The sequence below is a fragment of the Emydura macquarii genome, unplaced genomic scaffold (genome assembly GCF_026122565.2).
Source record: "Emydura macquarii macquarii isolate MOO-44397 ecotype Brisbane River unplaced genomic scaffold, CSIRO-AGI_Emac_v2 contig_2636, whole genome shotgun sequence".
Taxonomy (NCBI): domain Eukaryota; kingdom Metazoa; phylum Chordata; order Testudines; family Chelidae; genus Emydura; species Emydura macquarii.
This window is the reverse complement of record NW_027132773.1, coordinates 35,877,012-35,891,544: the sequence shown is the minus strand read 5'-3', so window position 1 is coordinate 35,891,544 and position 14,533 is coordinate 35,877,012. Positions and strand designations below refer to the sequence as shown.

Below are 14,533 nucleotides of genomic sequence, written 5' to 3'. Positions count from 1 at the left end.
AATAATGCAATTTTAAAGATGTTTTCTTTGGCTCATGCTAGCATTAAAAATAATATGACAAGCCAAACCAAACCACTCCATCTCAGATGCAACATCTTGCTTCTGATCATCACACTTTCAGTCACAGTTAAAAACCGCCTCTGGTAGGTGTTTAGGCATTTATATGGAGAAATCAGTTTAGTACCTCCTCAACATGCACTCCTGAGCTCAGACAGTGTCCCAGGGCAGGGAAAAAAGATAGGAGGCCCCATAGGTGTCCAGCTGCTGCTTAGAGAGGATGGGGTTTGCCCCTTCCCCTCAGAATCTGCTTTGGTCGCCATGGTTGCAGTCAGCCCAGTGACCAAGCAGCTCTGGCCAGTTCTGCACCAGGGCCTGTGATACTCTCCACAGGCTTTTCATCTCTGTGTCTCTTTCAGCTGTACACATTCTCACCAACAGGTTTGTTGAAGAGTTATTCACTCCCCTTGGCCAGGGGTGTAAGAAAACAGGTCCTGCCATTTTGCCCTTATTAAAATGAAGTGATAATCTAGGTGTCTGAAACGATTCTGGGCTTGTCTGTCTCCTTAAAATTCCTGCCTTGCTCTCCACTGCACAGCTGCTGCTGCTAGTGCGGACACTAGGAGAGGCATTTTTACAGTGAGAGCTGACCCTCCCTCTTATAAATGGACATTGTCGCTTTCAAACCCCGCCTCGCCCCCGAACAAGCCTTTTGTAATAAAAGTCCTTGGACTCGTCCTGAACCCAGATGTCCTATTTGGCAGACCAAGACACTTCTTTTCATTCCTATTTCTCTGTGCTGAAATCCAAGTCAGATGGACGTGTGATATTTACATACAGACACAATCCCTTTGTAAACAGGAGACACGGGTTCCCTGATGGGTTTATCAGGGCGGGGCACCTCAGTGCAGAATCAGGGCTTTGTGCTTGATCATGCCAGTTTCACTGACTTCAGTGGGACTTACTTGAGTAATGACTTTCGGATTGGGCATTAGTTTTGCCTGGGGCAGTTCAGGGGATATTGCTTATCAAGTATAATAATGTACCAGTAAATCAGCTATAAGAAGAGACCCTACCTTTCACAGTTGTGTCCCGTGGTGGAATCACGGCAATTCAAACATTCCCCGGTGTACGGGTCACAGTCATCCGAGTGGCCATTACATTGGCAAGGCTGACAGCTTGGAAATCCCCAGTATCCAGGTAAGCACCTATCACACTGACGGCCATATGCTCCATGGAAACAGTGGCACTGGCCAGTCTCAGGATGACAGAAGGAACTGACAGCACCTTGTACATGACATTCACAAGCTAAATAAAACAGGTAAAAAAAACACAGGTAAAAGAAATGATAGTTGGAAAACGTCACATCATACATTTATGCAGCTGCAGCCTCTGGAGTCAGTTCTGCAGTCATTACGCCAGCAAAGCTCCCACAGAAACAAATGAGAATTTTGCCCAAGTAAAGGCTGAAAGATCAGATCCTACATTTGTACTAGAATACACGACTCAACAAGGCGGAGACTTTAAACTGGTTGTCCTAGGTTCTACTTGGATCCAAAGAACAACAGTGCCTTAAAGAATATCTTGTTAGAAAGCATTAGATACCAATATTCCCCATTATTCAACTTGCCATTGCCTGACTAGAATGAATATGTGAAGATTATGGATTAACGTACATTTGCATCCACTAGGTCCAAACCCAAAGGTGCCAGGAGCACATCTGTCACATCTCCTTCCAACAACATTCGGACGACACTGGCATTGTCCTCCATTAGGGTCACACACTGAACTTAAGGAGCCTTGAGGGTTGCACTCGCAAGCTGAATTGTGAGGAGAGAACATGATTTGGAAAAAAAGAGCACCACAGTTCATAAAACAGGTTTGAGCAGCATCCCCCCACACGTATATCCACACCTGCACACCCTACCCACTTCTTGGCAACAACATTAACTAGAAAATTGTATTTTACTCTGCAAGTCAATTAAGTTGTACATACATAATGCCGTCTCATGTAACAGTGCAGAGATGCTAAAAATAATATTCTTGCAGACATCAGTCATAGGGGTTTTCACAACACTCCTGCTGTTTTCCAGACATCGATATCTTTGAAATGTTTCCCAAGCACTGTTAGTGACCACATCTTCGCCTGAGCCCCCCACTGTGAATATGTCCAGCGATTTGCAGTAAGGCATAAGAACAAGCTATGAAACAATTATAAAAGGACGAAATGTTACCATTTATAATACCAGTTCATTTTTGTCTAAACTAAGTATTACTTTGTTTCCTATTATGTTGGCTTTTTAAAGAAAAAGAAAAAAAAATCAACAAAAAAGAACAAGTTCTTCTTAATTTTCATAGAAAAATTTCTAGCATCCACAAAACTAATATTTTATGGAAAATACAGAAGATCAGGTTTGATATCATGATGAGCCTGCCTCCCTTGTATAAAGGTACAAACTTTAGCTGTTCAACACTTTAGCATGTCAGTGATCCTGTAATGTACAGCAAAGAACTCGTATCAGAAAAGAAACCAAACAGCACATATTCTTTAAATCTGAAGAAAACAGTTGTAAACATATGGCCAAATTTAGCCAATGGGTAAGTAAACAGAGCTCCCATTGACTTCAGTAAGATTTACGTAGCAGCACCCAAAAGGAAAATACAACATTTAGGATTTTAAGTTTTCTTTTAAAACATCTGTAAAGTAACTTTCACTTACAGAATCAATGAGTGTGTATGGGCTTTCCACTTCAGTATCATGAGAGGAGTACTGTGGCAGCTCCAGATGAATAGTGTAATTCAGTCCCTTTTCGAAACATATGGAGCGTGGGAGGACTACATATCTGGATTGGAAACAAGATGTATGGTTTTCATTTAAAATGTTGAATGTAATCAATCTTTTTAGATGGCTCGATGGAACATTCAGCATAATTTTCTGCCCCTTCTTGTTTGAATTCTACTATGAATGAATGGTACATTTTGAAAAGAATGTTTGGAAGCTTTTGTGACCAAAACCTAAAAAGCCCACAGATCCTGAAGTGAATGATACAACTGTTATACAGACCTGGAGCCTGGTGATAATGATACAATCTGATTGTCATCATCAGGAACGGTATTACCACATCGGCTACTAGTAGGAATCTTGCCTGGGCGTGAAACAGTGATAACAGCTCTTTCCCAATGATCTGGTAACTGGAAAAATTGGTCAGTATTAACCAATGAATAAGTCATTAAACTGATACCAAAACTACATGTGAGAATGAGAACTAACAAGATGCACATGTAACAATCACAATTCATGGTATTGTGAACAATTTATATGATGGATTTTTTCTTTTTTCTGTTTCTAAACTATCCACAAACAGATCAAGATTTCCTCGGAACGGTTACATTTATTCCTGTGTTCACATTTATTCCATTAATATTTTATGCAAATTTATTTCAGCGCATGGATTGCTTGTAGGAGATGTGCAATTGGTCTCTTAATGTCACATGGCCTTGTTTCCACACCCTTTGTTTATTAGTAGTCCTTGCTGTGTTATGCCTAATATATATAATTAACTGTTTCATAAATAAGGATGTAATTCTGTCCCAGAGGTCAGCCCCTGCCGCTAGAGCAGCGGTGGGGCTGAAGCAGCTGCGAATCCTGGCAGCGCTCTGTTTGTCTCCTCTACCCCAGGATATTTTTAGTAAAAGTCAAGGACAGGTTTCTGCTTCCATGAATTTTTGTTTATTACCTGTGACTTGTCCCTGACTTTTACTAAAAATATCTGTGACAGAATCTTAACCTTACCCATAAGTGATCTGTCATAATTGTTTTAATTGTCCAGTAAGCATTATGTACCCCAAAGGCACAATTATAATAAGATAATAAATAATGATTGTGATGCAAATAACACTAGTGGTCAGTATAAGTCTTTTGCATTCCTGTTTTATTTTATAGTGAAAAAGACTATATTTGCCCCAGTCAGCTCCTAGCATTCCACAAGGAGAACTCAGGCCTTCTTAAGTTATCTACTTAAGATCTCTACTAAGATATCTACAACCCATCATTGCCTTCTCAAAGGTAACAATGTTGATAATATGGATGTAAAGCTTGACCATTTACCTGTGGCTCATAGCGAATCACAACATCATACTCCATAGAATATGGAATATTGTCAATATAGAATTCCAGATATTCCCCTTCAGGAACTCTTACAAATCCTATTCCAGTCCAGGATGGGATACGATCTTGAGAATACTGGCGCTCAATTATGCTCACTCCCTAAGGAAGAGGGGGAAGTTATTGCAATACAGAAAAATCAAATGTAGCTAAAACATTCCTTTTCAATGATGGGAGCAGAAATCCATAGGCACAGAAACCCTGGAGACTATGTGAATTAACAGGTTATTATTGCATTTATGTTTTCTGGGTTGCTTGGTTTGTTATTAAAATCACGTGATATAGAGAAAACAAGCTCTCTTTTATACATGCACAAGATGCATGTACGCCTTGCCCTCTTGTTTGCAGAGACAGCACTTTTCTTTCATTGCACTGAAACTGAATGAAACTGTACTGCACAGTTGTCCATCCATTTATTCAAGTTTAAAATACCGTCTTGATGTGAACCACTGATCATATTTAAAATCAAACTTGCACAAAACAGAAACACAAATAAAATCATTACAACGTATAGCTACAACCCAGATCATAACTGATACAACTCTATTCATGTCTTTTCATGTTGTATTTGTAACTATTAGAGTCTATCTGGTCATTGCTTGGCACCCACACATCCAACACATAACACACTCCAGTCAGCATTCAAAAGGGCAGTTAGCGTAATTACCTTTCGGAGGTCTGACTGACTAAAACGGTCCAACCCAAACCAGTAGTTAGGGGCTCTCATTAAAAACGCAGACAATAGCCATCCAGACAGAAGAGGGACATTAAAAGATAGAGAATCCAGCGCAAACAGGCATAAACCTAACTAAAAACATGGCCATTTCCTTTGGTCTGGGATTATCTGGTACTCTACATATGAACCCAGCAAGGGTGGGGGAGGGCAGAATATGGAAGTGTCTGACACTTGAAGTTTCTGTTTGAAAGAAATCTAAATCAGTGAATAGTTAGGTATATAAAAATAAGACAACATCCTGCACATTCCTAAGAAAACTGTCTTAGTCAGAAGGGAAGCAATGTGTACAATGTGGGTGAGGTATCAGATCCACTTCTGGTGGCGAGACAAGCTTTCGAGCTTACGGAGTTCTTCAGGTCAGGTATGGTTAATAGGAAGGGGTGCATTTTAAGGAAATGTCAGTATGATTATTACATCAGGATGCGCCTGTGACAGGCTGACGATTTCCCACAATATCCTGAATTAACTTTACTGAACGAAGTTAATCCTTACTAAATCAGGTTTAATACTGTTGGAGTCCATTGTGCTAAAAATGCAGCTGTGTATGTGTGATCGGGGAATTGTATGTACCTTCTCCAGTCAGAATGGGATGCTAATGTAATACCTCTGGTTATCAACCCTTTGAAGCCACCCCACACCCCTGCCCCGGAGAGGTTCACAGAGACTAGTTCAGAATGGATTCTCCAGGGATCAACAGACAAAGAAAGGAATTTTGGACAAACAGATTGGTTTTAACCTTGCTCAGGGCCTTCTTCCTGATCCAGCAAATGGACACGGACCCCTGGTCCATGGAGGATCCCAATCCTTAGGGTAGGGGATGGCAGAACTGGGCCTACTGAGGCCCCATAAGGCTGGGTGCTTGTTCTGAGCAGAGGCTGTTATGAACTTGTGACCATGACGTCCATGCCAGCCTCAGCTCAGAACAAGCACCCAGTCATTTGGGGGGCTTTGAAGGACTAATTTCCTGCCAGAGCTGATGTCAGAGTTGGGGTGATCTCTGGGAAGCTGGTGAGCATGCATTCTTTTATTGTTCTTAATGTTTTCTCTGTAGTGCTTTTACCTGAGGAATAAAATAGGCTTGCATAAAAAGAGCTGTGTTGTGTCTATAACTGTGGGCAGTCACACTATTAACCATCTTGGAAGAGAAAGCAAACAGGTGCACTTGGGTAGCCTGTCACTGCTGGGAATGACAAAGTGAAAGCAGGAAATAACTGAGCACCCTGGAAATACCCCAGTCAGAAGGGAGTGAGACACAGGTCTCCACCCTGTCAGAGGTGATGGCCAAGAGAGCCAGAAGCCTGAAAGCAGGTGCACTTGCTAGTCCACAGAGGGGAATACAGTGCAGCTGACTGTGACAACCCCATCACGCATGCTCACACTCTTCAAAGACAGCATGGCTATAAATTACCCAGGCTTTAACAAAGGGACATAGTCCTCCAAGAAGGGTCACACACTACCCACATGCAGTCTGGGAGAAGGGAGCTTTTATGCACGTTTTTGAGATGAATACTCGTGGTGCTATGTGACAGGGACTCACGATCTAGGGTCTTGCAGACAACTCACTGCCTGGTGTTAGGACCCTGCTTGCAGATGTAGTTATTTCAGTTCCCTCTGCCTAGTAGAAATATTTGTAAGTATTAGCAAACACTTTAGAATGTTCAATTTTTTAAATAAGTAGAGGTTTGCATTTTTTGACCATCTCTTTTCCCAAGAGAGTGTTTGTGTGTCTGCAGATTTCTCCCAATCCACCCTTCCATTCTCAGGGCAGACCCTGACACAATAACCAAGATTCGTATGCTATCTCATACACCCTGTGTTGTGTTTCAAGTTCTATTCCACATTGACTTTCTTTCCAGAGGGTCTCTCCATGTAGCCTAACTCAGTAGAAAAACCCTAATTTGTCTAACACAGCAAAGGGACTACCTTCATTAATTAATTGCAGGCAAACTACTATCTGCTGCTTTTGGAGAGACAGCTGCTCTGTCTTCTTGCTGGAGGCAGATATAATTGATATAATGGTCTAGCTGCTGCCTATATGAATTAAAAGTAAGGTTGTGTTCACGACTAATGAGGGGGCAGGAAAGGAGAAGGGACATGCAGTCTGGGTACAGAGGGCTAACCAAACTAGAGATAACTAATAACATCTATAAAGCTCTTCCTTGGATCCTTCACTGAATCTTTAGCCATTAATAAGGAAACCCTACTGAGGTGTATATTACCAAAAACGGACAGCTATGATGCATAATGTCTGTTTGCAAAAGCCTTATATTCCCCCTGCGGCATTTTTATTGAAACAAGCCAAGTGACGCAATGCCAGAATCCCAACATTCTTGAGAAATGCTGTGATGACAAATCTAGGTTCAGTGAAATAAAAGAGCTACTAGGCCAGGAGACAGATTTCATGTATGTTAATGCAGCAAGGGGTCAGGAAACGGACATTTTCCTTTAAAGTATCACATGCATTATTATTGATATCCGGCCTCACAGCTGTGGATTGACAGTTCTCCGACAGGTCCTGATTTTACATTTTTTTCAGTGATATCTTTGCAAAACTGAACAGTTACACCATTGGCTCAGCTGAGTTTTCCACATTTCTCCTGAACCTGACCATTAAAACTTGCTACTTACAGGACCAAAGTTGGCTTCCTCCGCCTCGTAGATGTAGTGGTCTAATGACATGACGTAATAGCCAGACTCCACTTCATTGCATTGGCGTCCAATCACATGGGGCCGACACTGACACTGGCCAGTTTCATTTGAGCAGCTGAAATGAAAGGAGAGTGAATTTATGTTGTGCATTTGCTGGGAGAACACTGAGCAGATAGAAAATACTCCCCATATTTAACTGTGACTCTTACACTATAAACTACATTTCCAAATAGCACTTCATCTGAATATTCTTTTTCCCTCGGGGCTTGTCAAGTCAGTATTTTACAAGCTTGGGAAATTAGGGCCCTAAGATTGGCAAACGCAGTGGATGAAGGTGTTTGAGAGAAGGGCTGAAACAGAAGTTAACAAGAAAATTCTTTGTTCCAGAACCAGTTATTTTATTTTCTAAATAGTAAAGATATTAACATTTTTTCAGACTGTCTGTTTTGTTCATTTTATTGTCCTGGAAGTTTCCAGAGAATATTAAAATGGATCTTGCATTGAGTTGGTCAAAGCTTTTCACATGAAAAAATGAAAAATGGACTATTTTGTAAATGAAACTTTTTGCAGAGAACAAAACCAAAACTGTTGGCATGACTGAAATGTTGTTTCTCATGAAATTTTAATCAATATTTTTTTTAAAATGCAAACTCATTTTTGAAATTACTGAAATTCTTCATTTACTAAACAAATTGGCTTTCAGTTAAAAAACAAAAATCACGGAATTTTTCTTGATAAATGAAATTTTTAATAACAATATTGATAAAAATTTGTTATAAATTTTTATTATAAATATGAAAAATAGATCCATTTCAAATCATGTGAATCAGAAAGAATTAAGAAATTACAATTTTTCCCCCCCATCAAAATAATTTTCCTGCTTTTCAACCAGCTTTCATTCAGGGTTTATTCACAAATATGTGAAAAAGCATAACAGAAGTCAACAGTTATGATGGCCACAACTTTAAACTCTGCTCCATAAGCTTTCTTCAGTTTCCTCCAAGAAGAAAAACCCTTCTAATGAAAGGAAATCAGGAATTCCTTAGCTGTCCCAAAGGGGAATCAAGGAAGTTCTCACTTAGATAGTTTTCAACATTTAGGAGATGTTTTCCATATTTGGATAATGATTTCATTGCCTAGGCCAGACTCCTTCTGGTCCCATGGTGGTAGTCCAAGGTTCAAAATTACACAGGTTTTCAGACCAGCGCTGGCTGTTTCAGTAACTCTATCCACACACCACAATCAGGGATCCAGAAAACTGTTTAATAGAATTCCTAGATTGGACAAACATCACCCATTCCAAAAGGCTATTGTAAAGTCAGAAAACACACTTGTGAAATGCAGACAGTTTGATTGCATTGTTTCAGGTTAAATGCACAGTTCTCTAAGGAGATTTAGAGAGCCAGAAGGAAAGCACATCTGTTCATTCTCCTGCCAGCCAATAATACCCTTTCCCCAGATGGTTTTGCAATCACTGCACTTAACACAGGAAGACTAGACAGCAAATCCTTGGCTCCAATATGATTGACTGCCCTATCCACCTTCCCACAATGACCATAAAAAAGTTGCTGAGCAGAATGAGTTTGTATGAACTGCAGAGTGAATTGATCCGTACACAGCAAAAAGCAAGGAGGAGTAAATAGCCACATATTAGGCATTAGCATTACTGAGTGCGACTATGCTAATCACCCAGCCACTGATGGGAAAGGAGACTTGTAAGAGTGAAAAGTCTCAAGGCGGAAGTTGCTTTCTTGTAAAACAACCCCCGAGAGATTTTTTTTTTAAAAGATTGTTTATTTTCGTTAAATCTTTATCATCCAAATTAAAATAACTCGAAATGAGACTTACTTATTGTTGAATGCGCCGCCTCGGTCACAGTCACACGGTCGACATCCGTCCATGTCGTTGCTCAGACCCCAGTGTTCAGGCTGCAGAACAACAGGCCATTAATGCTGTAATGAGGTGTTGATTTCAAAGCACTCAGTTTGAACCCGAAGTACATCCCAATTTTAAAAACAATCCAAAACACTGCAAAGCAATCCTAAAGCCACTGAACTGCCTACTCAGATTATAGATTTAGTCTATTGCATAACAGCAACCTCAGGGCGTAACCAGTGTACTCCACCCCATTAACCTGCCAACAGGCTGAGAACAAAAGACGAGCTTTGCAGCATGTCAGGAAGGTCAACAAATCTAAGCTCTGAGGTGCAAAGTGAAGGTGAGAGCCAGTTCCAAAGCTGAGGGTTGCTCCTGGATAGCCCTTCCAACAGCTTCCCCTCTCCCTCAGGGAGAGGGTGGGGGGCGGCCAGACCCCTGGGTGTCGGCCTGCGGAGGGAGGGGGGGCCAGCCCAGCCCATCACAACACGGGGGACGTAGGTGCCCCTCAGCCCCTCCCCACCTCCATGAAGAGCCAGCCTGGCAGTCCCCCAACCCCCCGCTCCACCCCCTGATTGGGGAGTGAGGCCGCCATCCGAGCCGGCACCGAGCTGCAGGGCTGGAGCGGTGGGCCTGCCCTTCACGATGGGTGGGGGGCACAGGAGGCTCTGAGGGGCACCCCTCAGCGTGCGTTGTGAAGGGCTGGCCCAGCCCCCCTTCCCAGGCTGGGGAGTGTGGCCGCCTCATCTGAGCCGGCGCCGGGCTGCAGTGGGAGAGGGGAGCGCCATACCATGAGTAAGTGTGGGGGGGAGGGTGGATCCAAGCCTATATTTGTGCCCCCCACAAGCTTCACCCCCCCAAGTCTCACCCCCACAGATACAGACCCCCCATCCCTGGGGAAGCTGGGGTGCAGCATGGGCGCCCTGTTGCCCTGAGTGAGGTCTGGGGGGGAGGGCGTAGTGCAAATGTAGGCTTAGCCCTCGGGCGCTGGAGACCCTCGGTACGCCACTGCTCTCTCTTCTATTTTTTAATTTTATTTAGAAGGATTCTCATTCATGATCACAGTCTTTGGCATGAAAAGAGAGGAATTTTCATAGGGAGCCAAGTTCCAAACCATTTACAGCTTTGAAGGATAAAGCCAATACCTTGACCTCCACTCAGAAACTTAGCCGCAGCCAGTGCAGATTATGGAGCTCTGACAATGCGCTCTCAGCATTAATGTGGCATGACTTTTTTCCTGTTATTCTACAGTCTGCGCTCCGGAGACAAACTGACATGCTCAGATTTCTGACCTAGTTTATGGCAGATAACAGTATACAGACACAAAGTAAAGCTGGAATAGTCATCCATCCACGAAACTCCACAACCTATCTGAGATGCTGTGTCTTACACGATGTTTTGTCAGTACAAGTTCTTTAAGTCCCAGAAAGTGCTCTAGCAGGAGAGTATCAAGTCTCACTTTTTTATACAAGGGAAAGAGTGGCACAAGACACACTCCTTAGCTATCCGAGCTTTGATTAGGGTTTGGGTAATGGGAGTTAGGCTGATGAAGAATGGGGATATATCTGGGAAGATACTCGGCTCTCGGGGCCTGATTTTCACAGCAGGCCTCTCTTCTTTCTGTGCAGTTTTATGACTGCGGTTAATGGGCAGCACACGTTGTAGATCATTCTAGTGCAAACTGCCTGATGTGCAGGCACAGTCAGGGCGTTAGATAGCTGAACATGAGCATTTGCTCCCACAATGAGCTTCTGATACAACACCGGGCCCCTGAAAATGCAGGTCTGGTTTGAAAAATGTACTCTTTAAACGCTGGTGTCCCTATATTCCTGGCTTGCTCAATCACTTCCTTGCTTACCCTCTAATCCATTGTAACAAAACGCGCTCCTTGTCACTTTACGTTCAGAAGTGCCTGTTTCCATCCATGCGTCTGTTCTCAATCACTTACAGAACTCTGGCACCATCTCACTCTACACTTCCGACACGCCACACTGCTTCTTTCACATTAGTGTATTTTTCTATTACAAATCTATTCTTATTGCAAGGCTACTTACCAGACACTGCCCACAGTGCCTTCCTGTTGCTAGACGTTTACAATAGCAGCTTCCTGTCTCTGAATCACAAGGATTCCCTCCAGGAAGAGTTCCCAAAGGATTACATGCACAAGCTATATTGGGAAATGCAAGTAAATAAATCAGAACACAGGAGTTTATTTATATTTTGCATAGTATTCAATACAAATATTTACAGTAAGATCATCCGTCATTTCTCAGTGAGCAGTTTTATTGCACACTTTTGTCTCTATTCCTCCCCCACCTCCCTGCCAGACTTCCGTAGATTAAGTAAAGGACTTATATGGAAACAAATAAAAAAGGCTCTCTAGTGTTTCAACTGAGTTTAACAGTAAGATCACCTGGGACTTCTGATGGAAGCGGGTGGAATTTGAGTAATTTGAAATCTTCCAGTCACATCTTTCCTTCAATAAAAATCAAGGAATGCACTGGAAGTTGCTCCTCCAGCCCTAACAATTTCTAGGAAATACTTTGGATGATACATAAGGTAACACTAATGTATTCTCATTCCATACGTTTTCTACTTACATTGACAACCAAGAGGATTATCGGTGTTTAATCCATAGAACCCTTCTTTGCAGAGGTTGCAACGTTCCCCTTCCACAAATGATTTACAGCGGCACTGTCCAGCAATAAGGCCAGCAGAGAAGTCAGTGTAGCGATCACATATTCCACCATTTTGGGAGCCAGCTGGGTCACAGTTACAAGCTAAAAAGGAAGCATTGCATACACCTTTATTAACCACAGTAAAGGAAATACGCAGTCCTCAGATTTGATTGCTATAGCTCAATTTAGAGATGCATTGTTTGCTTGTGAAGTGACCAGACAGCTGACATTTCCTGCTTTTTAAACAAAAAGAAAAGAAGAGGCTACACTTATGCCAGACTTCCTTCTGCAGCACAGAACATCTGTTCATGAACATCCAGCAACGCAAAGGAGAATAACAGGGCACAAGAATACAGGTACAGCTGCTTTGCAATTCTTTAACTGAATGCCCTGGTGATTAAAGTATAGACACAATATGCATCAACATTCTGAGGGATGGCATTGCACTTACGCTCACAGATGTTAGGATCCCTTATATCTCTCTCTGGATGCTGAAAGTAAAATGGTTTGCATTGTTCACAGTTGCGTCCCATTGTGTTATGCTGGCAATCATCGCACACTCCACCACTGGTATTTCCAGTTGCCATATATACAGCCATATCAAAATGGCACTGGATAGAGTGTTCATTGCAATTGCACTCTAAGATACAAGACAAAGAGAGAAGTAAGAATCCAGCTTTACTGAAGTATTAAGCTTTCAGTAAAGAAATGTTAGTCTTGTAAATAAGATCTTTACAGTTCATTTAACGCAACAAAAAACCCATAAACCACCTAGGTAAAATTTGTCAAACATTAAAAGCAAATAAAAATGAAGGCTTTAGAATTGATATGTTATTTAAACATACTTTTACATGCATTACTATGGCGTCCTTCAGCTGGTCTCCATGGCAAGTCATGGTAGAAATCCATACACAGTTCACAGTTTAACCCTTTGGTATTATGTCTGCACATGCAGTGCCCATGGACCTATCAGTTAAAAGGATAAAAAACAAATATATGTTTGGTGAAAGAAAATGGGGAGGGAAAAGAGCCAATGCAATATACAGACTGCATTCAAATAAAATATACCTTGCCATTTCCCATCCACTTAAAGTGGAACCAGTGAGCGTTGGGCATACCCTTACCGACTACCATTGCATCATAAACACTCTGTCTAGGATTATGTCATCTCTGAAAGGGCCAGACTGTGAATTCCTTGTTTGTGTGAATAAATGCTCACCAATGTGAATAAAGAGCACACAGTTTGGCTCAAAATTCCCCCGGCAACCTATCAGGGCAAAATCATTAATTGTCCATAAGCCATTAACATAGGATTAGCCATATCAGAACATAGGTTCATCTAGTCTAATCCCTCCCCTCCACAATGCCATGCTGTAGAAGCTTCAGAGGAAAGGGGGGTAGGGGTGGGGGCAAAAACTCCTCCACCCTATAACCGGACATCTATGACAATCCTGGCTCAGGCCTGAACATTTACAGAATTACTGGGAAAATCCGACAAGTGCTCCTGTGACAGCCACCATTTTGGATGACCACAGATTGAACTGGGGAGGAAGTCCAGGGCTAGAAGTATATGTCTCTGGAAAGTGAGTTGATAAACTGAGCTCTGGAGGTGGGGCTATAAACAGAACCATATCCACTGTGGGTTGGGCACAGAGAGGGATGCATACTGCATGCTGACCAGTAGACTACTCTCCCACAAACAAGTCCAAAACTTCCTCCCAGACAATGAACCTGCTCAAAAAAGTTTCCCTCACACTTTGCGTTAACCCGGACAATCTCATCTCCCATATGACTCCACTTCCCAAAAGGGCAACCCAACAAGCCCTGCTTTCCAGCTGGTAACTCACCCAACCCTTTTCTCCTCCAACAAAAGTCCTACCTGCATCCATTTGGAGAAATCATGGGAAAAACTGACACAGAAGAAAGGAAAATGCACCTGACCTATTATACAATACTATAACATGTAGGCAGCAGGATTTTCTTCTGCCCTGCCATTGACCAATCTGTGTGCTGAACTCTGAAAATTGATAGCCCTTGTAGTTTTCTTTTTATATTCGTTAATATAAATGCAGGCGCTGTTCTTGTTCTTTAAAGTGTCTCACCCTTTGACCCTGCTATTTGCTTCAATAGTAACCTGCAGCAACAAGGCTCATAGGTTAGCTCAATATTGCATAAAAATACATTCCCTTATATCCATTACTATATTGTGGCCTTTTCTTTTCGTCAGGTCTTTAATATAAGTAGAAAGAAGAAATTTAAAGATGTTAAAGTAACTTTAAACTGCTCTTAGTGCTCAGTGTTTGATCAAGAACAAAAATGGTGAAGACAGTTTTATTGTTTGGAAATTAAGAAGAAAAATAAAGGGCCAAATTCTGCCACTCTTACTGATGTACCTTAGTAGTTACTTTAATATATCTACTCAATGTGAATAAG

General features: G+C 42.0%; 1 protein-coding gene across 1 annotated transcript in view; it reads right to left on the bottom strand.

Moving 5' to 3' along the window:
- The window catches only part of LAMB1 (laminin subunit beta 1), a 57,058-nt gene that overhangs the window by 27,889 nt on the left and 14,636 nt on the right, over positions 1-14,533 (bottom strand). Inside the window, exons 8-19 of the mRNA XM_067564434.1 lie at positions 12,946-13,066; positions 12,552-12,740; positions 12,023-12,202; positions 11,477-11,589; positions 9,396-9,475; positions 7,527-7,662; positions 4,106-4,264; positions 3,062-3,189; positions 2,717-2,840; positions 1,994-2,198; positions 1,674-1,817; positions 1,074-1,305 (exon numbers count right to left, since the gene is read on the bottom strand). Of these exons, the coding sequence (XP_067420535.1) occupies positions 1,074-1,305; positions 1,674-1,817; positions 1,994-2,198; positions 2,717-2,840; positions 3,062-3,189; positions 4,106-4,264; positions 7,527-7,662; positions 9,396-9,475; positions 11,477-11,589; positions 12,023-12,202; positions 12,552-12,740; positions 12,946-13,066 (1,811 nt within the window). The remainder of the gene's footprint in view (positions 1-1,073; positions 1,306-1,673; positions 1,818-1,993; positions 2,199-2,716; positions 2,841-3,061; positions 3,190-4,105; positions 4,265-7,526; positions 7,663-9,395; positions 9,476-11,476; positions 11,590-12,022; positions 12,203-12,551; positions 12,741-12,945; positions 13,067-14,533) is intronic.